The following is a 26,614-nucleotide window of genomic DNA, read 5'->3' as shown; positions in this document are numbered from 1 at the left end:
AGACACTTTACATTAGACCAGGTTGCTCCAAGCCCCTGTGTCCAACCTGGCCTTGAACACTGCCAAGGATGAGGCAGCCACAGCTTCTCTGGGCAACCTGTGCCAGTGCTTCAGCACCCTCACAGGGAAGAACTCTTTCCCAATATCTAATCTCAGTCTCCCCTTTGTCAAGTTAACGCCATTCCCCCTTGCCCTATCACATGCGCTTGTAAAAAGTCCCCCTCCAGATTTCCAGGCACAGAACTTGCTGTTTTCACTCATCTGTCCCAGGTAAGAAATCCAGACAACCCCCAAACGCAGGGATAACAGCATCCACACAACAGAAGATGAAGGCGGCATTCACTGTATCTGTGAGCTAGGTCTGAGAGCCATACTGACTCCCCTCCAACTGTACACTTTCCCTTCCAGCAGCTGTGAAACTTCCCTTCAGCACAGCTGTTTTTTACTGTGTATCTACCCCACACACTTTACTAGAGGAATTCCAGTAGAAATACATACAGTAAGTAAAAATGTAATTTGAGAAGTGCTGTGAACTGAGAATTTTCACACTAGCTTTATTAACAGGACACAATTTTTGTTCAATTATACTACCTATGCAAAAACTATAAGGTGTGAGGGTTTTTTTTCATAACTGTAGGAAGAATTTCTGCTCTAAATACAAATTTACCACTACATGTAAGTGATGAAATGGCTCCCCTGTGTTCACGTCTGCCTGCATAAGAAAGCAGGAGCATGCACGGCTGTTGTGTGGTGATGCCACTGCAGTGTTACGTGTAAATGGGCAAGGCAGCACAGGAAGCTGCAAGTGACAAAGAGACAATAGTGCCACTTCAGTGTTCAGCTTTGACTTGTGCTGTACCATAGCATAACCTACCAGGAGTACATTTAGAGTCGCAGATCATCTATAACAAGCACTTCTCTTCTGCACATGTCAAAATATGATCACCCATGGAAAATGCTGAAGTATTTATAAATACCTTTATAAAAAGGCAAAAGCAGACATTCTTTACCAGGCAGCAAGAAAAGGGTTCTTTAAAACTGTTTAATTACATGTTTCAGGTAAGCACAGACAATACAATAGATTTCCCACCACTGAGTATTTACATTCTTTTCTGTAGGCTTCAGCTGTTCATTAAGAGTGTCTTTCAATCAACATCCCTGCTCAATCACTTCTGCTGCAACGAACGGTGCTGGAATAGAACAATTGCAGGAATCATGATTCCATCAAGGCATGATTTTCTCTGGGCTTTTTCTCCTTTAAGAGAACCAACTAGTAGTTCAAGGTATTTTTGGAGAATCCTGGATTCCAAGATGACCTGAAGAATGCACTGAAACCAAGCAGCATGTTGAAGTCCTAGAAATACTTAAAATCAATACCAGTATGTATGTTGCAGAGCTGAAATTCTCTTCTTCACTGGCACTACCATTGATGCCTGGTTTCTGTTAGGACAGTTTTACACCAATTTTTGTTTGTTCCTTTTTCATTAGCCTCTGGGCCTCTTTCTCCATTTTCTTCCGCTGCTGCTCTGCTGCTCTTTTTTCCCTTTCTGCTATCTTCTGTTGTCTGTAATTAAAGAAAAAGTGAATTGCTAAATAACAGGAAACCAATTTTTAGCATAGTCATACCTTAATCATTAACTGATGTCATTACATCAATAAATAGGTTGTTACACCTAATCAAACAGAGCTGCAGTTCACTGTATCTAGGTTCAAAACAGTTATTCTTTTATTGTGCTAAAGTCCTGTTTTTTTCCAGACTAATCTAGTCTTGGGCAGTAATAATTGTTCTATTATTTTACAATCTAAAAGCCACTTAATTCTCAAAGACTGAGATTAAGAGAATCAGTGAGAGTGTATGGCTATTATATGGCTATTGTAAGGCCTAAAGCTATTTAGAGAAAGAATAAATAACTATCTAATGCTTTGACTATTAAGATTACCTGTTTCTTCAAATTCAGACCAAAACAGTTTGACTTGTCTAGAACACCAACTTATGTCTCCCTTTCCCTCAGCAGAAGCATCAGTAGTTATCTTCTTGGTAATGTAAGTACTACAAACTTGCCCCCATGATCAGATGAGATGATGACTTCTAACACTCCCTTTCCCATGCTCAGGATCTATGTTGTACTCTTGTGTTCAGTACAAGCATAAGCATTAGTCTTTAAGAAAATGAAGTAGGAGTCTTCAGCTGTGCATCCTTTTGGCATTATTTCTCATCATTGCTATAAAGCCTTGGACATCACTATTAGCTAGCTCAAAGAATTTGTCTACAGAAAAAGGTTTCCAATTTCCACAAATACAGAGCTGACTAGAGCAAAGGGCAAAACCAACACAAAGTTCCACTCCTTTTGTTCCCCGCTACAGCTACAACACATCACCAAGTGGCGCAGGCTCAACAACTGGATCCATACCCTGAGTGGCACATTGTAGCTCTCTCCCCTGTATTGCATTAGTAGTATTAGAATGGAATAAGGAAGTTACGTTTTGGATTCAGTTTATCAGATATTTAAACTTTACTAAGTAGCCTGCAAGAGGACTGTAAAAACAAACATGAAGCTTCATTAACTTGAAAAGGTGAAATTCAACACAGGTTCAGTAAGGATAAAGACTTGCTTATTAAAAAAGAATAAATGTAATTGACAGGGCAGTAAAGCATTAACTTTCAACGTATCTAAATTACCTGTGCATATCCACTTAATGATGCAGAAGGGGAAAAGCTGTATGTACACCAGCCAGCATGTTAAAGAATTCCAAAAGCTACATGAGGTGCTAAGCAATGCTATTCATTTGCCATTCTGAAGTGACGGAAGTCGTACCTGGTGATGTTTCTTCTCCCTACTAAAAACTGCATACTGCTGAACTCCTCTGAACAGAGAAGTGGTTTCCATGCCCTCTACTGGCTAAGTAGTTTTACTGGACTTCAGTTACACCCAAATGAGAGAGACCTTCACATCACCTCAAACAGAGCAACTAAAGTAATCAAATAAACATAAACAAGCAGCTTGCTGCAAAGTGATTTCCTTTTCACTGCTCTTTTACCTGGTCAACATTCAAAATATTGAGCCCTATTCCAAACTTCCTTTCTTAGTGGAAGAAAAGCACAAGACAAACCGCAGCCATATGAGACTCACTTTTTCTGAGTTCCAAAGCAAGGACTTCAGCAGGCTTTGGATGGAATAATACAAGTTGTTTAAACCAGGAAAGTATTCATGCCTTCCGTTTGGTCTTTTACTTCAACACAACTAAAAATGCACCAGCACTTAGCTTAACTGTTCCCAATGGGAAAAAACAACTTCATTGGTATTAGAAAGTCTAAAGGTACAGAAAGGCATCTACAACTTGCAGAAGAAACCAAGTTCTAGCTAACTTCAGTTAACTGAATATCCAGTTTATCATCTTCTACACTGATTCAAGACTGACTGGAAAATTTCAGTGTATCCCAGCCCAGAACGTGCTGGGAAGTGAGGAGAATGCCCCAAAAGCAGACTACAAGACCAAGATGCAGTCTTCTAGTATTAAGAAGAAACTCCAGATCACTTCCTTACTACAGTCTGTTGGAAGCAGAGCCAGTCCTGTCAAGTACTATACGTAAGTGTTATGTTAAATGTCAGATGTTAATTACACCACAGATGTCTACTGCAAGAGAAACTATAAGTCCTGAAGGTATCTCCTATCAATCTTGCTAGAAATCAGCCAGCACTTTCCTCAATGACAAAAAAACATTGTAATTTAGTGTGTCATGAACAAAATAAAATTTTACTTCACATAGCTGGGATACAGCTTACGCAAGGATCGGTTGTATCGAGGCTGCCATTCATAGCTGGCCAAGCACTACGTAATACAGACAGTTACAGTTCTCACCATGTTTGTTCCATGAATTTGAAGTATTTGGACACATACACATCTCTTCTGAAACTAGTAAAGTTTGATATTTTTAGTGGGGCCACAAAAGAATTCTATGAAAATTAACCATTTGAGCTGAAAACTCTTAATAGTAAAGATGGCAGGCTGGAATTGTTAGGACAGCTTGAATCAAAAAGGATGACACTTGGAAAAATGGAGCTTGTGAGAAAACTACTTTCTACTCTATGTAAGACAAGTCCCTGCTTTGGAAAGTTTGAATACTTCTTTTCAGTCCTGAAAATGTCTGTAATTGAATGTGGCAAGGGTTAAGCAAAGTACAACACAGCTTCTGCAGTCAGCAAAAGTAGCTGGTTTGTTTCTCAGTTTAAGATAAAAAAAAAAAAAAAAAAAAAAATCAAAACAAACAGCATTTTTCACTCTTTCATTTTCTTTGTCTGATGCACCATAGATTAAGTCTCAACAGATTGCACTTCAGAGATTAAAGCTCTTACTGAGTCTGCTGGTACTCTTTATGGGAAAAGGTATTATCTTTAGAACAAAACCAGCCCCAAGCCACATCATTCACATCGCAAAGCTCGTACTCCTGTGATCCATTAGTAAAATACAAGAGGTGGAAGAGCTTTGGCACTGAAGTTCAAAAAAGAAATCAAACCCAAGCTGTTGACCAGAGTGTCCACCTACAGGTATCTGATTAAGTTCACAAAAATATCTGCCCGATATCAAAAATATTAAGTTCACAAAAATATCTGAAAATATTCTCACATGTGAAGCTGCTGCAGAGGAAGACTGACGCTATTAGAATTGCTTGAATTTATTGTCTATCAATGCATCAAAAGGGTGCTGGTGACTTCCCCCTTATTCTACTTGTTGAGAAAAGTAAACTTTCCCAATTGTTACAATAACTAGTCGACCAGAACGCTTTTTTCCAATTTCCCCTGCTATCTCATCTACTAAATTAATTAGATCCAAAATGCATTCTGCCCAGTACCGGTTACACAGAGCTCAGATGCATAAAAATCATTTGTATTAAGAACTGATTAACAATTCTTAGCCCTTATCAGAAAGGTTACAACAAACCAACCTCCATTTGATTCTTTCACATCTGATTATGACACCGCTGACAGAGAACCAAGAAAGCACACTTGAAAATGTAAATACGTTGTTATGACGCCTTGTGAACTGTACAGGATGAAGTTGTTTGTGTGATGGTTTTTATTAAAAGGATAAAATTCCCACTTTTATTTGGTATGGGAGTTGGCTTAGTTCATTGTGAGGGTAGTGAGGCACTGGAACAGGTTGCCCAAAGAAGTGGTAAATGCTCCATCCCTGGCAGTGTTGAAGGCCAGGCTGGACAGAGATGAGGCATCCCTGCCCATGGCAGGGGGGTTGGAATTAGATGATCTTAAGGTCCTTTCCAACCCTAACTATTCTATGATTCTATGTGAAAAGTTTACATGGTTTCAGTTACCTAAGAACTTCTTCCGCCTGCCAGGCAGCATCTTCCTCTTCTTCCCAGGCATTAGTATTTTCTTGCCAAGTATCCAAGTCTCCCAGTTCAGGCTGAAACAAAAGAAAACATGAAAAAAATGAGATAAAACACTTATTTTTACCTTTGATGCCTCAGACTTCCAGAAATATTTGAGATATGATGATACTTCTCAGCTAATAAGTTGAGCAACTGAAATGACTAGAAAGTAGATTTCTGGAAGCTGCATGGACAAACCAACATGTATATTCACGTGTTGGTGTGTCCACTGTCGCCTGAGTGCTGCTTTTCTTCACTAGAATCCCTTTCCTGAATTATTTGCATTATAGACTGTCTAAGGCTCTAAGCTTCTGTACTGCTTTCTGACGAGACCCTTCTGTGCACTACGTTAAATAAAGCAGAAGCACCATTAAAGAAGGCAGAGGGGAAGGGAGGGAGAGCATCTTCCTCTAAATAGCCAGGCTGTTGGGTAACCAGTCTATTTTGAAAAAGGCTGAAGAACAAAAAAATCAGGAGACTGTTAGAATACAATCTCTACAGAAAGGAAGGGATTTCCCTACAGAAAGTTAAAAATGGGTCCAAGGTAACCCAGAGGCTTTCAAAAAGAAAAAGAAACAGAAAAGCTTTCTACCTTTCTGTTAGGAACTTACTGTGTAGAATCAAGAAAACCCCAAATGTATAGTCCATTGCTTTAGAAGATTATACAAGTGTTTGGAAGCTTCTTACCTTTTCATCACTGATCTGTTAAGTTTCACAGTAGAATACACTAGTTAAAATTAGATTAACTACTTCATTGCTTTGAACCAAATACTCAATTTTAAAACAATTTACATTATTCCACAATTATTCCTCTTGCTTCCCACAACGTAGACCTTAGGCAGACTATTCATTCTCCTACACACAGTCATTTAACTGTCAAGTATAAGATCAATACTTAGAACATACTTACAGACTGGTGAATAAAAGGAATATCCTGTGTAGCTGCTAATCTGCTAGAGAATCCCGTGTTTCCCTCTGGTATCCCAAAATTTAGGGGCTCTCGTTTTTTAATAACTATCTGAAAATATTGAAAAAAGAAAAAAAAAATTAATGGAAAAGTGGTGAGTCAAAGCACTGCACAGGTTCCTTGGTTATCATCTAACTCTGTGCCTGTAAGGATACAGATCTACAACACCACACAGTGCCTCAAACTTGTTCAGGATCTGGGAGCTGTAAAGCCAAAGGAACTGGTGAGAGAAGCTAAATGCAAAAGACACAAATACTCCCTCCTTCCCCCACCAGCTTTTACTTGATGACTTAATGTGACTCAATCTGTGATTACAGACCTAACAGACACATCTCTCAGTACACATTACATGACATATCGCTTGGATAAACGCTGTTTCCATGAAGGGTCCTTGTGTAATACTGCTCTTGAGGACAGTGCTGTCTGCACAGCTATACTGCTTTGGAACATATAGCTCTCTTAGCTACTTCAGTAGCATACCTGTGCAGAAGTTTCAATACCTGCAATGCAATTCACTATCACATTAACTGGTAAAGCTCTGTACTGATTTGGCTCAAAAACACGCACTAATGCTTCCCCAAAAAGGCTTATTAGCAAATTCAAGACAGTGGCTAAAATCACATATCCCTTTCGTGTCTGGAACTCAAGATATGAACTTATTTACTTCATTCAGCCTAGTTTATGCCTCTGCCAATTCCAAAAGAGGCAGATTCCCAGATCCACTGACTGTACAAATGCTAATACTAATGCAAGAAAGGAAACAGACTAAACCATCTTATTTAGCAATGAGAGACGTTATTTGACTGAGGTTCCATTTTCATACATTGTAGACAGGAGTGGTACCACCAGTAGATTCCACCTCCGATCCTGGGGTTTATTTTGAGCTCAGATTTGATGGAAACAAACACCAATTCCTATCTGAGGGTGGCAACAAGGTGAAGCTAGCAGGAATGTTTTTTACAGTGCTTGCAGTCACCCCTAAAGGTACATTTAAACTAAAGCCAGTATATAGTACTCAAGCAGCGTGAACTCTTCCTGAGGAGAAATCCATCTCTGCAGAGGTAGCTCTGCCCCCAGATTTTGAGAATCAAAATCCTTAGCAGAATTTGTTCCACAGAATGCAGCAGATCCTGAATGCACAGAAAATTGACCCTAGTATCATCTCCAGTACATAGGACCACAGGAAGATTCAGGTTGAAAAGAGCCTCAGGAGGTCTGAAATACAACTTCCACCTCAAAGCACTGTCAGTTCAGAGGCTGATGAAGGTACTCAGGACTAATCCACCTGGATCTTGAAAACTTCCAGAGATGGGAGCCTGCACAGCCTCTCTGGTAATCTGTTTCAGTATTTGACTGCCTTTGTTGCGAAAAAGGTTTTCCAGTTGGCTCAAAGTGCTGTAAGTACCCAGCTGGAAGACTTCCACATACAAACAAATCTTGCAATTACCAGAAGCTTATTCAGTATTTATTTACAGTGTCCAAGCTCTTGTGGATATGCCCCTCTGTCGTCTCCATAATAAAAATGGATATCTGAAGAGCAAGCTATTCTGAAATATCAGCTTCCTAATTCCAGCCCCTCCCCAATATAACTTGGTGAATTGTTTCCTGAAACAGCAGTGCTGCTACCTCAGACTTCATTCAGTACAGTAGGACATGGAATGTCTCTGTTCAAATAACGGAAGAGAATAAGCACAAGTACCTTAGTGCAGTAGTTCCATTTTCAGAACTTGACTTGAGAGTTCTCACATTATATTTCCCAGAGCCCTCAGACTATGAATCATGTTTTCTATAACACTAAAGGTGTAAATGTGAACTAGCATCACATTCACCACGATCTCAGAGTCAGTATTTTTAATTAGACATGTTAGACTACATATCAGCACATGATCTCACTTCAATAAGACACCTTAATTTTGCCAGCAGCACCTTGTCTATGTTTCCAATTTATTTACAGCCTAATTTAAAGGAAGGTAAACCGTCAGTAAGCACAGTTGAAAGTGCAATACTTACTTTTTGAGTTTTTCTTATAGTTGGCGTCATATCTTTGAAATAATCAGGTTCCATTTGTTCCAAAGGATTCTGCTGAGCAGCCACATTACCATTACCACCTTCGATCTTCACACTGGTAGGTGCATCTTCATCCCATGATGACCAGTCTTCTACTTCAGGCTGAAGAGGAAGTATATGGTACAAGTTAATATTATCTGCGAGTAAAAACTTGTCTTTATCTTGCTAAGATATATTCTTCATATAATATAGCATATATAATAAAAATATAATAATAGCATATCTAATATATAACAGCATGTATAATAATAATATTATAAGCATATATAATAATAATATAATAAGATATATACTGATCACATTCTAGGACTGGTATAAACACTGTGTTAGGTGATTACTTATAAAGTGATCTACCGCTTAAGCAATTACCTGTTTAGGAACAGATGAATAATCCACTGTGGTTGGTAAAGTTATTTGGTCTCCACTTAACTTTCGCCCTCTTCCAGACCTGAAAGAAAAATGTAGGATTCCTCCAAGCTCTGAAAACATGAGCACTAAGTTTAAAAAGAACAAAAAGGAAGTCTGAGAACAGCACTACTGAAAACAGTCATGGCTAAAACATTCAGTCCTTAAGCTACTTTAGTATTAACTACTGCCAGTAAAAGTTTGCTAAACAAAGGAATTTCATCATGAATTGGAAGTGGTGTTTACAAGAATTTCCAATTTACTTTTCAAACTGCAGTGGAAATGGAGGAGAAGCAATTTTAAACTATGAAAATGGATAAATGAATTCCATTACTTGAATATAGACAGTTCCCATTTTTAGATTGTCAGTGCTTATAAAGCAAGCACTGTTGATCTACACCTGTTTAATGATAACCATTTCTATTGTAAACTGAGAAGCATTTCTACTTGTCTTAGATGCTGTGTCTAGCAAACCACTTTCTATGCTGCTTGATTTGAAATCCCCTCTAAAGCACTTCCCTTCAAAGTCTAAACAGAGGTATTATGAGATTATGCGAGTCAACAGCTTCTGTTCAATACATGCTGCTACTTACTTAAACAACAGTTTTAATTAAAGCATGTCAGCAGCTGCATCAAATAATTTTCACTGAACACTAATGCAAATAAAGCACCTAGATGTTTACTTAATGACACCATTCAAAGATCAATAATAATTAAAGTATTCTTAGCTGACATTCACTGTATTTTAAAACCTTACAACACAAGAGAATGAAATTCAAGGTCACACCCATTTTTTACCCCAAGTTATGCAATTTCCTATAGCAAGGCAGTCATGTAACTGACTTTATACAGCTTAGAAAACTTAACTTTTTATTACTACTGATGAGAATAAAACTGGGAAATTACAATTTTGAGTTCACATCCATTATTTTTACTATTATAGAACATTCTACCATTAACTCAGAATTGCCAAATTGCTTGTAATACCACCTCTGCCCCATGCTGGTGAGTGATTATAGATATATTTTCTTACTTTAAGCCCAACAGATTCTTCCTTAAGATCAGGTGCTATCATCAAATATTCAAGTTTTATATAAGTAACTCTAGCCCCCTTAAAAATTGTTCCTTTAAAGCGAAAAGCAAGTCTAGGGGTAAAGTGAAAATGCTGTTTCTTCAGACACATTAGAGACTTCTGGTTCTGGCTGACTAGATTTAGTTGACGTCTCTAAAGGAAACCCAAGCTTGGAAACATCCTTCAGACCTGTACAACATAGGTATCTTTAATACTATGCTAAGCCATCACTTCTGCAATTATTTCACTATGTATTTCCCTATTTATAAGATGTAGAAGACTCCAGCAAATGGTTTATAGCAAACATTCATCTAGCCAAAATGATTACACTGACAACAGCTTCTGTCATACATGGGAAACATAGGAGAGAACGTGCTACACAGGGCAGCACTGAGGAAGGCTATGTATCTCCACTTCTTTTTCTATAATGGGAATAAGATGCTGCTCTTGGGTTTTGTTTCTCTTTACTAATTAGCAGTATCCAGTATTAGCAGATTTCTCAGCAGGAGAAGCTACCTAGAGATTTTAAACAGAATAAAGTTTCATTTCTTTTTATATCTTTTATTTCCTGGAAACAGTGGATTCAGGCAGGCTTTTATTAAAAGTTTTAACAAAGAGATGACTAGTACCACATGTAGGCTTTATGGTACCAGAAAGATACATGATCTCTACAGGCACTTGTTTAAAAGAAAACCTAATGTAAACTAAATAATCTAAATAAGCACAAATTCATAACCGCTGAATCAAAATGCATGTTTAATTAAATTATGTTTGCTGGTTATTGGGCACACTCATATGCAGGGGAGCATTACAGGAAAAAAATGTCCAAGTTATGCTTTGCAGCTAACATTAAACAGGAGAAACATCTGTAGTCAACGGACTGAACTAATTTCATCCACCGACTTGCTTATGTGAAATATTTTAAATTTTCATTCTCTCAACTAACTGCTATTCACAGAAGAAAAGTTCCTTTTACTCTTAAACAGTTCTCTGGCTGTTAATTTCAAGGATTTGTTTCATTCAGAAGTTGAAAAACTGAGGAAAATACTGTCATTACACCTACTAAACAATTATCTGCTTATAAAAACTATCTTAATGCTTAGAGAGATGAAGGGTCTACATAACACAGAAGCTATCATCAGCTCGGTGTTTTGATTTCTTTTAGAACTTATACAACAAGTATTCTTAATTTAATTTGGAATTGAAATCACAGAACTAAGGCTGACATCTATACAGTTGTATGCAGCATTAAAATATATCTTTTTAAAGTTTCACTATATCTGTAGGGAACCAACCAGTTGAGAGCTGCCTCTTATTCTTGGGATAAGTAAGGTGAACAGAAAATAAACATTTAATTTGTGTCTACCACATATTCTGCATATGATTTAACCTCACTGGCAAAGTAGTAGCCATCATACACAAAACAATACATTTCTCTAAACAGCTATTTGTTTATGTAAAACAACATTCTGCAAGAGTGGCAAGAAGCAGCAGTACTTCCTACAACAGCAGTGCTGAGAGGTACCTCAGGTAATCTGCTCCTCTTCTATTGAACTCTACTAATACACAACCATAATTCTTGCGAGATTTTTGAATGCTTCCAGGTACTACACCACTATGTTCATGGGTCTACAACTCAAAAGAACACTATGTATGACTTACAAGAGTAAACAAAAAATAAGTTCTGTTCATTAAAAAACAAAGAAAAAAGTTTCCATGAACTTTAGTCACTCTCCTCCAAACTTCTGAAAGAACCTTCAACAGGCAGAAGAATCTGAAGTCTCAGGCAACTGTTTCTTGAAAAAGCAGGATTAGAATCACACATTTATAATGAAAGCTTACTAACTGATGACTTGATGGGTGCTGCCGTTAATCAAGTCTCTTAAAAAACAAATTATCACTTGTCAAGTACTTATAAAAAATGCAAAGAACAATTTTGCTTTGACACGGGATATTTTTAAAAGACATTTTTAAAACCCTGTCATAGTTGTTTAGAAAACACTCATTAGAGCTATCATACCACAAAGTACACTCACAACTGCACAACATAAACTTTTGAATTCTGAAGGAATATGAAGATTAAAGCATGAATGTTGACTTAGTTTTTATCTGTCTTGTTTTGCAATTAGTAAAATCAGAACTGGGAAAAGTGGTAGGTGGGTGTTGGGAGAAGGAAAGAAGTGCAAGAACCTGTAATTAAAAAAGACAAGGTAACCAAATTAAATCACACTTGTTTACCTGCATATTAACTTTTTAATGAAAGAAAGCACTGCTGCCAGGCAAGTACAGATTTTAAAGAGTCGAAACTGTGTTATGGCCATGGTGAGAAACCCTCCCTGCAAAAGAAAAGAAGTTAGATATAGAGGATTATATGTATTTACATGGTTCTTAAAGTCAACTTCTTAGCTGCTGATAAGCAATGAGCATTCTATGAAACTATATTAATGCAAGAAGAGAGAGGAGGTACCTGGAGCACAGACACTACCTACCTACTATCAGGACATTTCAGTGATGTAAATAATGCAAGTACTGTATATATACAGCCTTTACTTATGATTATGTGCTGTTTCTTTAAAGTCACAGTTAGAGATACTTTAAAAGGGGAAGTACGGGCAATCAAATGCAGTGACTGTACAGCTGCTGGTTTATGCACTAACAATGGCACTGAACACTAGGAATGCAAGAATAACAGAATAATCATCAGAAAGAAGCTCACATTTGCATGAGCAAGTCTTGCACATACAAATTATAAATTTAGTCATTAAATCAAAACCAAAAATTGGCTGTTTAAGTCTAGCTTCCATTTTGATGGAAATGTATGGCAAGAACAAACATTGTTTATTTTAGAACCAGCATCACTGAAAAATCATCAGCAAAGAAAGACTCTGTTCAACCTGGGTGCACTATCGCAGCAGTTAACCTCTGGATCTATTGGTATTCCTGTTCAAGACTGGATCATGCTGTCAAACCCAGCCAAGAAAAAATAATCATCTTTGGCTGAAGCCATTTAGGCTTGTTTCAGTGTCACTTTGATAATCTAGAGAATTCATACTCAGTATTTCACACTATTCCAACAGATTCCCTTATACAGGTCCAGACTGAATCAGAATAATCTGCTGTAATTCAAGGATCATTCTCTCTTCTAGAGGTGAACATTTCAGAATAAAGAATAAGAGGTCAGGTTTCACAAATAGCTTTTCATTATATACATCTACACGTGTAACAACATTTTCTGTTGCAAGTTTAACATACCTCCTGGTGAGAAGAGAAGGCAGCCCTGTGACATTTTCCTCAGGCCATGAGTACTCCACGGAAGGACAGCTTGATTTCAAATATGCTATGGCATTTAAATCACTTTCTATATTCCAGGCTTTAAGTTAGGAAGAGTCAGGAAGGTGGATCATTAGGTAGGCTGCTCCAATACTGCCCTGAGGATTTTATTAAAAAGTACATAATGGGATTTGTGAGCTTCATGGAGCTTTTTTTTTTTTTTTTTTTTTTTAATCAGTGCTCATTTGTTAGCTAATGTAACTAGTATTAAACACTATATAAATATAGTCCTGGAAATATTGCTTCACATACAGACTAGATCCAGAATTTCTACTGAGAAATCATTATTAAACAAACAGGCTCTTTTACTGCAAAAGGGAAGGCTTAAGTCAACGAGTAAACACCAAAATACAGACCACACTCCCAAGCTCTAGCGCAAGAGAAAGGCCTCATAGGACACATTTCACCTCTACTTCAACACTAGTATTGTCTTAGTCTCCTTTCATGGAAGACTTAAAAAATTTAGAGAACCTTATACAAGAGTGGGCATTAAATGGGCTCTTGATCTAACAGGAAACAGTCAAACTTCCCACAAAGAAGCAAGAACAGCAGACACTGTACAACACATTTAGGTTTTAGTTTTAAAAGTAAGACTAGCATTTCGCATTGTGCTCAAGCACTTCCTTACCTTTTGGAATAAGCAATTTTGACAATATCTAGGTGACAGGAGAATGCGTTAGCCAAGAGTTTGGAATTGAGAGGACTGGGAAGTTTACTATCTAAGTGCAAAACTAAAACCAAACCAATACTCATTTATTAGTTACATATATTGTAAATCAGTTTATATATAACCTCAGTTTTTCAATTCATCCTCATTTTTTATATACCAAATTGTATACTTTATTGGCTCAATATAAACAACGACAAAAAAGCCCCAAGAGAATCCACAAGAAGTCTGTTTTGCAAGCTTGCGAAGTCCACTGCTGACAAAAGTTAGCCACCAGAACTTAATCCTTTTGTCCCACGTCATTCCTATACATGAGTGACTACTCTTCCAGTATCACCTGTATGCCTGTTTGGCAAGGTTAAATAGCTATTAGGCAACTTATCCCTTTTCACTTTCTATGTGTCACACAAAAGTTTCTGAGATCAGACACGCAATCACATCATGTATTTGTGTTAGAGCTGCATTTCACTTCAACTCGGGCAGCACTAGGCCCTTTAAGACAGTAAGTACTGTCTGGCCTGCCTCTTCACTGCAGTTTTCCCAATTAAGTTAAGCTCTGGACATTACAGATAGTAAGTATGATGCACAACCAGAGTTTTGGCAACAATATGCAGTCAGCTAGCCATAGTAGTACTAGCAATCATCTACCTTTAAAGAGTACTTCCTTCAGTGTAACCAGTTTTTATACTGCTAATTAAGACATGAAGCAGTATATATGCATTAATTTTTGCAATATGCTAAAAGTTGTTTAAAAAAGGATTGTGAATAAATTATTGGCTCAATATTAAGACAAGTCAAGCATTCTCCCCAGTGTCTGAAGTAGCACTTGAAGCACTGTTGCTCTAAGGACAGCACTACCCAAAAAGAAAAGTTAAAGGTTAGCTAAAGGTTTTGAGGGGTTTTTTTGTGCCTTTGGGGTTATGTTTGGTTAGTTTGGGTTTGTGGCTTTGGTTTGGCTTTGTTTTGGTTTTAAATTCAATTAATTTTCTCAAAGGTAAATAATTTTATATTCTGAAGCACTAACATAAATAAATATGCACACATTCAACCTTAGTATTTCTTGAGTTTACTGCAAACTTAATTCCCCTGATACCATTACACTAAACTTGTGTAATGGTAAACAACTGCATAAACTTTAAGTGAAACAAAGTGTTCATCCTCCTCTTGTCCATCTTTCTCAAACACTGTCAAGAAGCACAGCCATGTGCTCCTTATCTCATGAATGGGAAATAATACCAGACAGCATAATGCTTAATGGCAGGACCACATCCTTCTTTCCTTTCTTCTCTTAAGCCTTTCCTTGATAATCAATCCCAAAAGGAACTACAATAACATCAGAAGCCAACTATGATACAGGCTGGCACAGAAACATATACAGTCCCATAACATTTCTTAACAGAAGGCAAAGGTGAAACACTAGACTAGAATTCAGGAAATCTGTTAAGATTGTCTGTCAGCCTGATATGCTGTTGTGCATAAAACGCCTCATGCCTCATCTTCTCATTTGTAAAATGAGATGGAACTTTCCTTCTCCCATTATTGAGATTGCTTCTAATGTATTACATTTATCAGACTTCCTGTCAACTGAACTTTTAAGTTCCATTACAACAGAAAGCAAATAAATCAGGACAGGTATCCTAATTAATTTGATTCTATCAGTCAAGGCAACAGTTTTGTAACAGACACTAAATTTAGCTGGAGTTTGACTCGTGCAGCTCATACTGCTTTTATTGGTAAAAAAATCACAGCAGCAGCTTACATGGAAAATGAGCACAGAAAGGATTAAAGCACAGCAGCAGTAAGATGTGAAACACATTAGACCCAGATCAGAAAAATGAGGCAACTCATCCCTGAAAACATTTTATAGATCCATAAAAGAAATACAGTGAAGAGAGGGAAAGTTCAGAAGTTTACTGAACTGAAGCATTTTTCAATTGCTTTCAGCTTGCAGCAGTGGCCTCATTAGAACTTTGGCACCTCTGACTTCACTGATACAAAACCCTCAAATCACCCATGGCACACGTAGTCCATCTGAGCCAGTTAACTGTGGTTCAATAAGCAAGACTCGTACTGACCATCACTGTACAATGAGCATGTTGTCATGTGGGGAAGCACTTCCTCTTTCATACCTAACTGCACATACCTAAATGTGTCACTTAAAACACTATTTCATGAGACCGAGCCAATTCTAAAATAAAGTCACTTTGTGACACTAAAATTGCTTTAGAGGCTTGTTCCTTCTTACAGAGCTCAGCTCCTACTGTCAGTGAAAAAGATGCTAAAACACTCACAGAGCACCTATCCTTCTCTCCTCTGTTCCTCTACAATGAGGACTGATTGTTACTGCATAGTTTTCTTTAGGGGTCACCATCTTCAAAATTCTGCCTTAAATTACCAGTGCTTTCTGAATTGATTACATTCTTTAACATCAGCTCATCTGTAACTCTGCAATGAATACATGAAGACACCTTGGTAACAGTGACTTTAACCTGCACTAAACACAGCTAGCTAAATAGCCAAACGATGGCGTCTAAACTGAGACTAAAAATAATGTGTCTGAAACTGAAAGGTTCCCTGTCAACTACATATTTACATAAGTAGCCACAGAAAAAGCCTCACCCTTCTAAAGCAAAATGAGAATTTCACTTCCTAGTACAAAAGACTAACATAGCCTTAAGTGCTTACATATGTCAACACCAAAACTCCACAAAAGCACAGCTGAACCAGTGTGTTTTCACTGGCAAGTACCACAAGACTAGTCCAAAGTTTCACTGGTAAGGACAGGATTTCTAGGAAGTTCATTTTGTATGAAATTTTACAAAAGTAGAGTGGCCACATCTATCTGCAAATGCCCAACTAGGTTTATAGGGAGATGGAATTCTAAGAAGGTTACTAGACAGAGCTAAAAAACCTATTTATTTTTAAGCACACAAATCCTCGTCCAAATCATGTACATGACAGGATGTAGAAAGACTTTCTGTATTTTAAAAAGGTCAACATAATGATTCAGGAACAGCATTCAGTCAGGTACTGAAAGACACAATCAGCACCTACTGCATTTCAAGGTGAGTAACCATGAGTCTTGTAGCCTAATGAGAAGGTTCCATTCCCTTCTTCCTGACTGATTTCTGTGTTTGTTTGGGGTTTTGTTTGCTTGTTTGTTTATCCCTTTATATGGAGACATAATATTTAGAACACAAAGGCAGAAGGAAAGAACTTGTCAATGTCTCCAACACCTAGTTGATAAACAGGTTAAATGGCAACATGACTGAACCCTGAAGCCATGCTACTGTGGTATGAGACAAAGGAGAAGAATCCAAAGGAAAGATTAGGAGGCACCTCCTGTCTACCTGCAAGTAGGTAGTTGGTGGATGTCCGTAATATATACTGTAGTTCCAACACTAATGCTCCAGGTAGCTGGGAAAAGACTACTCTACCTGTGAACTGAGTGATCCAAGGTGCTCAGATCCAGCAAGAGATTTCAAAACTATCAGGAGCTGCAGAAGATCTCAAAAGTCAAGACGGAATGTGTGCTTCTTTAATTAAAGGCAGTAAAAACTGGTGCATGCTGGTGATTACCAAGTTATTCCTGGACACTCAACACTCCATCACACGAAATAGGGAGTTTCAACTTCTAAAGCGTGCTACTCCCAAACCCACAAAACTTCTATAGTAATACCACCTCATCTCACCCCTTCCTCTGCAAGAAATTGAACAGAGTTCCAATCTTGTTCACATGAACTCATGAAGCTCTCTGTTCTGAGTAAGAAATTCTAACTTCTATTTTTACAAGGTAATGTTAGTTAAAATAAAAAGTCTATGTCCACTGACTTATCACAGACATTCTTTGACAATCCTTATCTACATAAACCACGGCCTTCTGAAAACCAGCATACAGAACACAAGGATTGACATCATGCAATCCCATGACACTCACTTCAGCTTTGTTCACATTTGCAAAGAATCTTTGATATAATGCACTAAATCACAACACTGAGAAGTTCTCAGGCACAGAACCACAGTTCACAAGACCCCAGTTCTGTTCCACTCATTATTAGTCATCCCGGACTTTAGTTATCTGCAGCTACATGGAAAGCCAGAGATGAAAAATTAACACAACCTCATTGTCAGCACCATAAAATCATCTTGCAACATCAGCTGTCTCGACAAGCACCTGCTATTTACAATCAAGATACACTACAAGACATGCTGTGCAAGAGGGCTTAAAGAAATCTCTACAAAGCATGTCAGTACTTCCAGAAGGACTACAAAGCAGCAAGCTATGCTGTTTACATTACATGTGCAACGCAGACACATTGAGAATTCATGACCATTAAATAGCGCCCCACCATTCTACAGAACAGCCCGGGCTCAAGTGTTTTATCACAGGCAGCACCGAGGCCAGACGGCAGCACCTAAGTTTTCTGTGACCTGTTAGAGATTCTTAAGTCTTTAAAACCGTACTAAGCAACTTTCACGTTAACTTTCACGCCATCTGTCAGCAGAAACAAAGGAAAACCTCACACCAGGTAACCCCAAGAAGCGCGGTCCCGCAGAGCCCCGAGAAACACCAGAAATGCTTAAATCCACCAGCTCCGACAGGACGTGCTCCCATCCCCTTTCCCCAGCGGGTGCCAAGCCCTCCGGTCCCCAAACGCTGCCGATCTACTCGTTAGTCGCTTTGCCCAGCCCGTGAGGTGCCCCCGCCCCGCCATGCCGCGCACCGAGCAGACACGGGTTGGCCGCGGGCTCCGTGCTCCCGGGCAGGCCTGCCGGCGGGCGAGGCCCGCTGGGTGCAGGTGAGCCGGCTGCCACGCGGCGTCCTGAGCACGGAGGGGAACAGGGTGGAGCGCTTCTGGGAAAGAACAACGACCTAACGCCTGCCTCATAACAGGCCTGCCCTAAGGCGGGAAAGGGCCGAGACCGTGCCCCCTGCCCAGCCGCGCCGCAGAAAGGCGAAGCGAGGCGGAAGCGGGCACCTGCAGGAGAACGACGGGGGCCGCCACTCACCTGCCCGTCGCGGAAGGGCGCGGAGCGCCAAAGGCCGCTCCCGCAGCCTGCGCCCTGGCCGGCCGCCCCTCATTCAAAGCCGGGTGCGCGCCACCACCTCTCGCGCCGCCATGTCGGCCTCCGGTCACCCGGGAGATGAGCCCGCCTCTTCCGGCCGCGCCCCTTCCCAGCGCGCCACTGAGCCGCTCTCCCTCTCACGCCCATGTCTTCCGCAGTGAAGTTGCTACGCCTACAGTGGCTGAGCGGGAGGCTGCTGAGGAGGCGGCGAAGCCTCTGCAAAGGGACGGACCCAACGGCAGCCTGCGCCCTCTGCGCCAGCCCCCTCGCTCCGCAGGAGTTCGAGAGGAGTCTTTGTCACCTCTGGGAGCTGTAATGAAAAGCATTGGTCTTTAATAAATCAGGGTGCTACATCAGTGGTTGTAAAGGTAATAGCCCTGTTGTGGTTGGCTAGATGCTGAGCTGTACATTTGGAAACTGCTAAAAAGTACTGTCTGAAGTAGCTTCTGACAGGGTGTAGCCTCAGCTGGCAGCGGGTCCTAGGGCCTTGCCAGTGTCTCCATTTGTTCATGCAGACGCCTCAAGAAGGGCTTGTGTGTGTGTGAACTGGCTGGCCTCCAGGCACAGTTATTCATTCCCTGACGATGTGCAGAAAAGAGAAGGAGGGAGATGTTCAGTAATGTGTGATTTTTCCAGAGCTCTGTGCGTGCCTCCAGCCGTGTCGCATTTGGCAGTCCAATCCCTGCTCACTGGGAGGCCTAGTCAACTTGCAAGGCAGCTCTGATACAAAGCCCTTTCAAATCATACCGCCCAATTCTTTCTCTGCTCAGTTCTGCTCTCCTTAGGTGCCTTCCCCTACAGACTTCCTGCTGTGTAGCTAACCTAACTGCTGTCTCCTGTACTGTTGGCTCAGGCAGTGAGGAGATGGGTGCTCGGAGAGTGGTTCTTCCTGGGAGGATGGAACAGGATTCCTTTGTTTCCCTCTTCTCATGTCCCAGCAGCCACTGTAACTGCATTCTGCAACTCTTCATCCGGAAGCAGAGGCCAGAGAGACAAGGAGCCAAGCATGACATGGCTGGTGGCAGGGCAGGGGCCTCTCCAGCCAGGATCTCAGCAAGGCAGGCTGGCTGCAGCTCAGGATCCAGACCAACAGGCAGTGTTCTGGTGATAAGGCAGGTCTGAGGACAAGCCAGGGAGTCAATCTTCTGGTCCAGGATCAATAGAGTCCATAGCAGTCAGGGCACAGCAGTGGCTGAGCTGAAGGGCAGCTCTCCTGCAGTGTTGCTCAGGTGGGACTGATGTACTTGTGCCTGCAAAACCTGCATTCAGTAAGAGAAACTCAATATATGCAATGCTGGTTTTAATTTTAAGCATCGTTTCAAAGCCATTTGTGTAATAAAGAGTTAAACCTTTCAGGACAGCTGTCTAAAGCAAAAACTGGAAAATAATCTTCATCTGCATTCACACAAAAAAGTGTGGCACAGTGGGAGAGGTCAGATTATGAAGATAACCAGAGACATTTCCTTTAAGAACACACTCGCTTTGGCATTACGGTCTATATACTCAATAGGGAATATGCCACAGTGAGAATGAAATGTTTTAAAATATGTATATAAACACCCACACTTAATACAAAACCTGCCAGAGTGGCTCCCCTGCCCTATCGCCCTAACTGCACAGCAGACCTGTGTGTGTCTGATGCATTAATGGGAAAAAACCCTGAAAATTGGCAGATCACAAATGGAGAATAGCTGTTTTCATAGAAAACATAATTATGCAACTTCAAATTTGGGAATAATATAAACATTATTTCAAAATAAATGTTTGCAGGGATAAATACTTCCCTGTTCAAAAATGTCATCAAATCTTAGCACTTAAGTTTTTAACCTGATTTATGCCGAAGAGATGGTCTTAATCCTAGATATTTCGTTGCCACAGCAGGTGTAGTACTGCTACAGTAAACTAATAAAATTTGTAAGGGAATTACATTTTTTTTTAATTGCTGCTTTTCTTTTACAGATATTAAAGATTAAACATACATGTGGCATCACCTGACAATTTGCAAGTTTGCTAGTGTCAGTTCTTTACATACAAAACAGTTTCCATCACTTCACAGTTCCACAGCCACTGGATAGATGCCAACATTTGTGTTTCTATTTAGTATCTCCATTTCCAAACATAAAAGGGATACAGTCTCTCTTTAATATGAATTCTTCCTCCAGTATCTGTGCTTCATTTGCTTGTATGCTCTCTCACTGTTCAGTCATTTGTTAAAGCTACAAATAACTTTTTTATTTAAGGGTGCCTTTCCTGAGTTACAGTCCTGTTGAATTGTGCAGTAACTGGAGTTTTACATTTGCAGAAGAGATTTTACCCTGAACAAGTGTTTGATTCTGGCCAAAGTAAAGAGTTTTCACAGTTTCAACCCCAGAAAAATTGCAGGCTTTTACTATAAAATTCGCAAGTAGGTTTCTGTACAAATTCATATTCTGCTTTTTGAAATTGCGTTATTAATGGTCTTGAAATCCTAGATGAGAGACATATTTTCTATTCCTTTGTAGCATTACTGAGCACTTGGTTTTGGTAAAGTCTAAGTATTGTCCAAAGAGTTTGCCTAAGTTTAGGCAAATGTGTATCCTAGCGTGTATGAAAATCTGCCCCTTTCCCAAGTAAGTAGGCAAGTAGTCATGACAGCCTCTTTTCTCTCTAAAAGGCTTCCAGGCTGAAGCTCTACTCTCCACCGCCTCTGCCAGTGTACCTTAGATTCTTTCCCTCATGCACATTAAGGCCTGAAATGCCTTGTAGAGGGAATTTCCAGACTGGTGATCCTGGTGAGAGACCTTTGTAGAAAAAATAAAAAACCTGACTTTTAGCAAGCGTATAATACATAAAAAATCTATTTGAAATTGTGAAAAGGTGCACATCCCGCACATCCCAAGTAATCTTTTTGGAAGCTCTAAGTTCAAGTTATTAGAAGACAGATCCTAGGCATAGTGTTAGAATTTTTGAGTTCAAAATACTTGAGTATTTAGCATGTTGCTTTACAAAAATAGTTATCGACATGGATATGCTTGCATGTGTGTGTGTATGGTTTGCATTTAGAGAAATAGGAGAGAGAGTGCATAGCATGGAAATAAATAGTCATGAAGTTTTGTTTGGAAATGCGTTTAGGAAAGCAAAGGATTTTCTATCTGGAGTTCACTGGAGGAGGAAGGGGAATCATAACATTATGTTTCTTCATGCTTCATCATTTGTTAGAAGAATTTCTGTCTATTGGTAAAATGTGTATTTCGTTTCTTTTTTCCATGCCCTTTGCCAAATCTAATCATCTCATTTCTAGAAGAATTTTCTATAAGAATTATTCCAAAGTTGGGAAAATAATAGAAAAAAAAATTAAATTAATCGTGACTCCTTCTTTTCTCCATTTTAAAACAAATCAATGCAGCAGCAAAGACCTATGTTATAGCTCAAAAACTTCAAAACTCAAGTTCTTGTCTGAGCACCTGTGTGCCAAACCCAAGTGGCTGTTGGAAGTGTTGAGCTCCCAAAATCTGACTAAAATCAATCCCAGCTTCAGATTAACTTTATTGTCTCAGTAAAATTTGGATTGGGACATCTAGATCCCAGTTTTGGTGGGGGGAAAAATCAACAGCTGGTTTTGAATATAACTGCATAATCTCATATATATAGTCTAGAGGAGACAGCAGTCAAAGAAGGGAAATGAGGAAGTGAAATAAATAAATTTTTAAATTTGTTATCCAGTTTTCCTCTTTACCTCATGGTAGCAAGGAAACATTTTAAGTCATCTTTATCATTGCAGCAGTCAGTAGGCAGAAACCAAGCACAGATAATAGTCTTTCTGATCTTCACTCAGCAGAGGAAGAACAGTCCTCTTCTCCCCATTGACTATTTGATGAAACACTTCCTTGCAAAAAATATGTCAATGGGTATTTTGAAACTTAATCTGAACTACTCAGATATTACCAAATGGATCTGGGATTTGGGCAGAAACTTATCTCAGTGAAATGCACATGAAAAGTTAACAAACAGATTAGCTAGACAGGCACATTTTTCAGTGCAAGTTACAAAAAAAAGATTTTGTCATTCTTAACTGCTGCTGTGACTACTGTCATCCATTCTAAGGAACTGCATTCCAGCCAGTTACACCTGTACTGGGGCTAACAGCTACTGCTTGAAGCAGCATTTCTCTTTATGGCAAGTTCACTAGAAGGTTCACCTTGGAAAGTGTTAGAAAATACATTTGAGATGCTGCTGAGCTTTTCTGGAACAGGAGTTAGCAGGGGACATTTACAAATCAGTGAGCTGCTCTGGACCTTATGTCTGTGAGATGCCTCTCTTTCTTTCTCAAGAGAGCCAGAAGTATAAACATGGAGTATTTATTATGGTTTATCTTTCTCAGCTGGAAGAAACTGAGCTGCTGCTGCCAGCTCTAGGGAACACTCATAGGCAAATAATGCATTTCCACAAAGCCTGAATAACTCTCAACTAAAGCAGCTCTTCCAGAAAGGCATCTTGTACTCAGGAAAGTGTTGAAAAATGAAGGATCTACCATATTTCTTCATAGCTTGTTCCAGTGATTAAGCAGCTGTGCTTTTACAAGTGTCATCTTGTTTTAAATTTGAATTTGTCTGACTTCTATTTCCATCTGCTCTTTATGTCCCTTGTCCCCTTGCAGCTTTTTTTTTTTCAGTGCCAGGTTGAACAGAGCTTTGAGCAACCTGGTCTAGTGGAAGATGTCCCTGCATTTGGCAGGGGGTTGGAACTGGATGAGCTTTAAGGTGCTTTCCAGCCCCAATCATTCTATGATTCTGTGCCTTTCCCTGTTAAAGTGCCCTATGTTTCCTGTTTTCTCCCTGAGGAGGTTCTGACGCATCACAACCATATTTTCTGTCAACTTTCCTTTTAGTAAGTGTCATTGCTTCCAGGAAATTAAGTATTGTTTTTGCCCTCTGCACCAGATGTAAAAACTCAATGCTGTGCTGACTTTGTACCCAGGCTGTTGTTGGGAGCCAGCCAACAGGAGAGGCCAAGTTGTTCTGCCCTTGTCAGTGTTCACCCACAGGCTGCCAGATGCAGATTTTAGCAGCAGCAACTCAATACGTTAGCTCAGGATCAATGACTGAAAGAATGGATAACTGCTTTCCTAGCAACTCTAACTAACAGAAATCAGCAGGCATTTCTGAGAGGGGTATTTTTTATGCTCTACTTCTAAATTACTTCACCAGTTTTAAGGTAAGCATTTAAGAACAATACTGTTCAGGTGGAAAGCATAATCATAAATGGGAAATACACTAAAGTGGGATTAGGCTTTTTCTCATTCCAAACAGAATGCTAATTAACTAATTCATTACACTAAAGTGGTTAAGTATAAATTATTTATGAGGAATTCATTTTTCCTCATTTTGGGCTCCAGCCATTACAAATTTGGCTCTGCAGTCACAGCTGTTTCTTTTAAAAATGAATAGCTTGAGACAAACAGGCCAAGTAGAATACAATTCTGATTTCAATTGCAAATATTTAGAAATTTAAAGAAAGCCAGTGAGTAAAAGCATTGGATATTTTCCATTGCTCCAATAAAAGGCTCAATCACTAAGTAAGTTAAAGCCAAACTATCAAGGTGCCACAATCAAGTAAAATCAAACCTATTCCATTATGTGAACTAAAAGATGAGGGCATGGGCTAGGTAGTGCAGAGCTGTCACCCCAAAGGACCCTCCAGACAGAAGATCTGAGAGGTGTCAGTAACTTTTTAATATCACTGATGGACTCTTGCTGGATTACAGCAGACTTCAGACACTTGTTCTCCAAGTGAGAACTGTTCTGAAATACTGTGGCAGTAAACAAGGATGAAGAAGAATGGGGAAAAAAATGGAATAGAAGAAAAAACCCAACCCAACCAACCAACAAACAAACAAAACACCAACCACCCCCACCTCCCCAAAAAAAACCCCAAACAATTGAAAAACTATCTAAAATGTGAGTGTAAGTTTGACATCCCGGCAGAATTTCTTGATGATGTTACTGGTTTATAACATTTTTTGACCGGACTGTGTCGATGTGGAGAAATATTCGTGGGGAAATAGTTATCAAACAAACTAGAATCTAACCAGTTCCAGTTCATTGTGTATTTCAGACCCCTCACTGCCTGACTAAAGGGAGAGGCTAAGCTAACTTTTTTCTATTGGTCTTTCATTGACAACAGTAGGACCATTCTATTCACTGTCACATACAATTAGGATTAGTGCACATCCAGAACTATACCAATTTACCCTAACTGTTATCTGACCCAGTATTTTAATATCAATTTACAAACAGATTCTATTTTTTACAGGCTTGTTTACAAAAAGAAAAAGCTGAATCAGCTGCTAGAGTGTGTATGTAGGGCTACCATCTAAAAGTAGATGCCCACAGCTGAGGTAATTCATATCAGTCCTAAACTGTCTCTTCTTGGCTATCTAGTTCTGAGTGCTGTCTGCTTTTGTGAGGAATGGGTGCATTTCATGATGTTGAAAATGCTGAAATTTTGAAGAAGTAGTTAATGCATCTATCTGTGTCTGTACATGCTGTAGCTATGGAACCTTTAACAGCACAGATAATCATATATTTCAGTGTGTGAAAAGAATCTCAACAGGACAATAATGTGCTGGCTGAATCCTGAATGTTAATGACTGTTTTCAATACTCAACCAAATGTTAGAAACTGATCTTGTTCAGAGAACGGTTTGCAAAACAATGCTACCCTGTCCATCTGAGAATAAAACCTGCAACTGAAACAAAAATATGAAGCACTAAGGGGGCTTACTTATTCCTCTAGAAACCATCTCCCATTTCTGATATCACCCAAGTCTAACTTTAGTCTTAGAAGATCCATCAGGATGCCTCTGACCAGTCCACTCCAGTGTAATTTGGATCTGCACGTTGTCAAACATTCTTTTTGCCTAGCTTCTGAGTGGGGGCTGCACTGGTGTGGTTAACTGTGGGAACGTGGTGTTGGGATGTTCACATCAGTGAGCAGCCTGTGTTACCCTAGGAGAGGAGCTGCTGCTGTGTGTCTGGAACGCAGTCACTCTGCTGTTCCTTCTGGGTCTCTTTATGCTTTTGCATTTTAAGCCAGTCTGGGCATAACTTTACAACTTATTTTTGGAAGCATGTGAAAGAGCTATTTGTCAAACCTTTAACTTCAGACTGGTCAGCACAACTTTCTGCAAATTCATACAGTATTCAGTCTTTATTCTGCGACAAGCATGAGCTGCCCACAGGGGAGAACTACACTTCACTTACAGCAACTGCACTTCATCTGTCATGTTCTACATGGAATCTCAAATGTTTACTAATCAGACAACAAGCCTTCCACATTTCTGTGTCTGAATACCTCAAGTCTGGCCCTCTCCCACCACACTGAAGGAAATCAAGTGTAAACTCTGGAGCAATTTACTGCATGCCCATGTCACTCTGCAGCCATTCATCAAGCAAAGACTTTTAGTCATGTACAAGATATTGAAGAACATCAGCAAAGACCATTACGACTAAAAGTAAGGATACAGAAGATATTTTACAGCCTTGCCAAATATTAAGCATACGCTCAGCTAGCGTATATTCTGCTACATTGTGTGAAGAAACATTCTGTATTCAGAATTCTGTATTCTGCATTCATCAGTTACTAGTGTTGGATAAATTGATTATAGAATGAA

General features: G+C 39.4%; 1 protein-coding gene across 2 annotated transcripts; it reads right to left on the bottom strand.

The window, feature by feature from the left end:
• Positions 1–1,028: 1,028 nt before the first annotated feature.
• Positions 1,029–19,194, bottom strand: EBAG9 (estrogen receptor binding site associated antigen 9). Of its 2 annotated transcripts, XM_080610250.1 has the most exons (8): positions 18,908–19,194; positions 13,153–13,328; positions 12,139–12,236; positions 8,793–8,871; positions 8,367–8,525; positions 6,300–6,407; positions 5,333–5,424; positions 1,029–1,564 (listed from the first exon to the last, which is right to left on the bottom strand). In XM_080610250.1, the coding sequence occupies exons 3-8, from the start codon at positions 12,219–12,221 to the stop codon at positions 1,444–1,446; spliced, it is 642 nt and encodes a 213-aa protein (XP_080466376.1). In that variant the 5' UTR covers positions 12,222–12,236; positions 13,153–13,328; positions 18,908–19,194; the 3' UTR covers positions 1,029–1,443. The 2 variants fall into 2 exon arrangements, with proteins under 2 accessions (XP_080466376.1, XP_080466377.1); XM_080610251.1 differs by lacking the exon at positions 13,153–13,328.
• Positions 19,195–26,614: the final 7,420 nt, after the last annotated feature.

Source organism: Psittacula echo (assembly GCF_963264785.1).
Source record: "Psittacula echo genome assembly, chromosome: 2".
NCBI lineage: Eukaryota > Metazoa > Chordata > Aves > Psittaciformes > Psittacidae > Psittacula > Psittacula echo.
The sequence above is the reverse complement of the archived record's forward strand: the minus strand, read 5'-3'. Positions and strand labels throughout refer to the sequence as shown.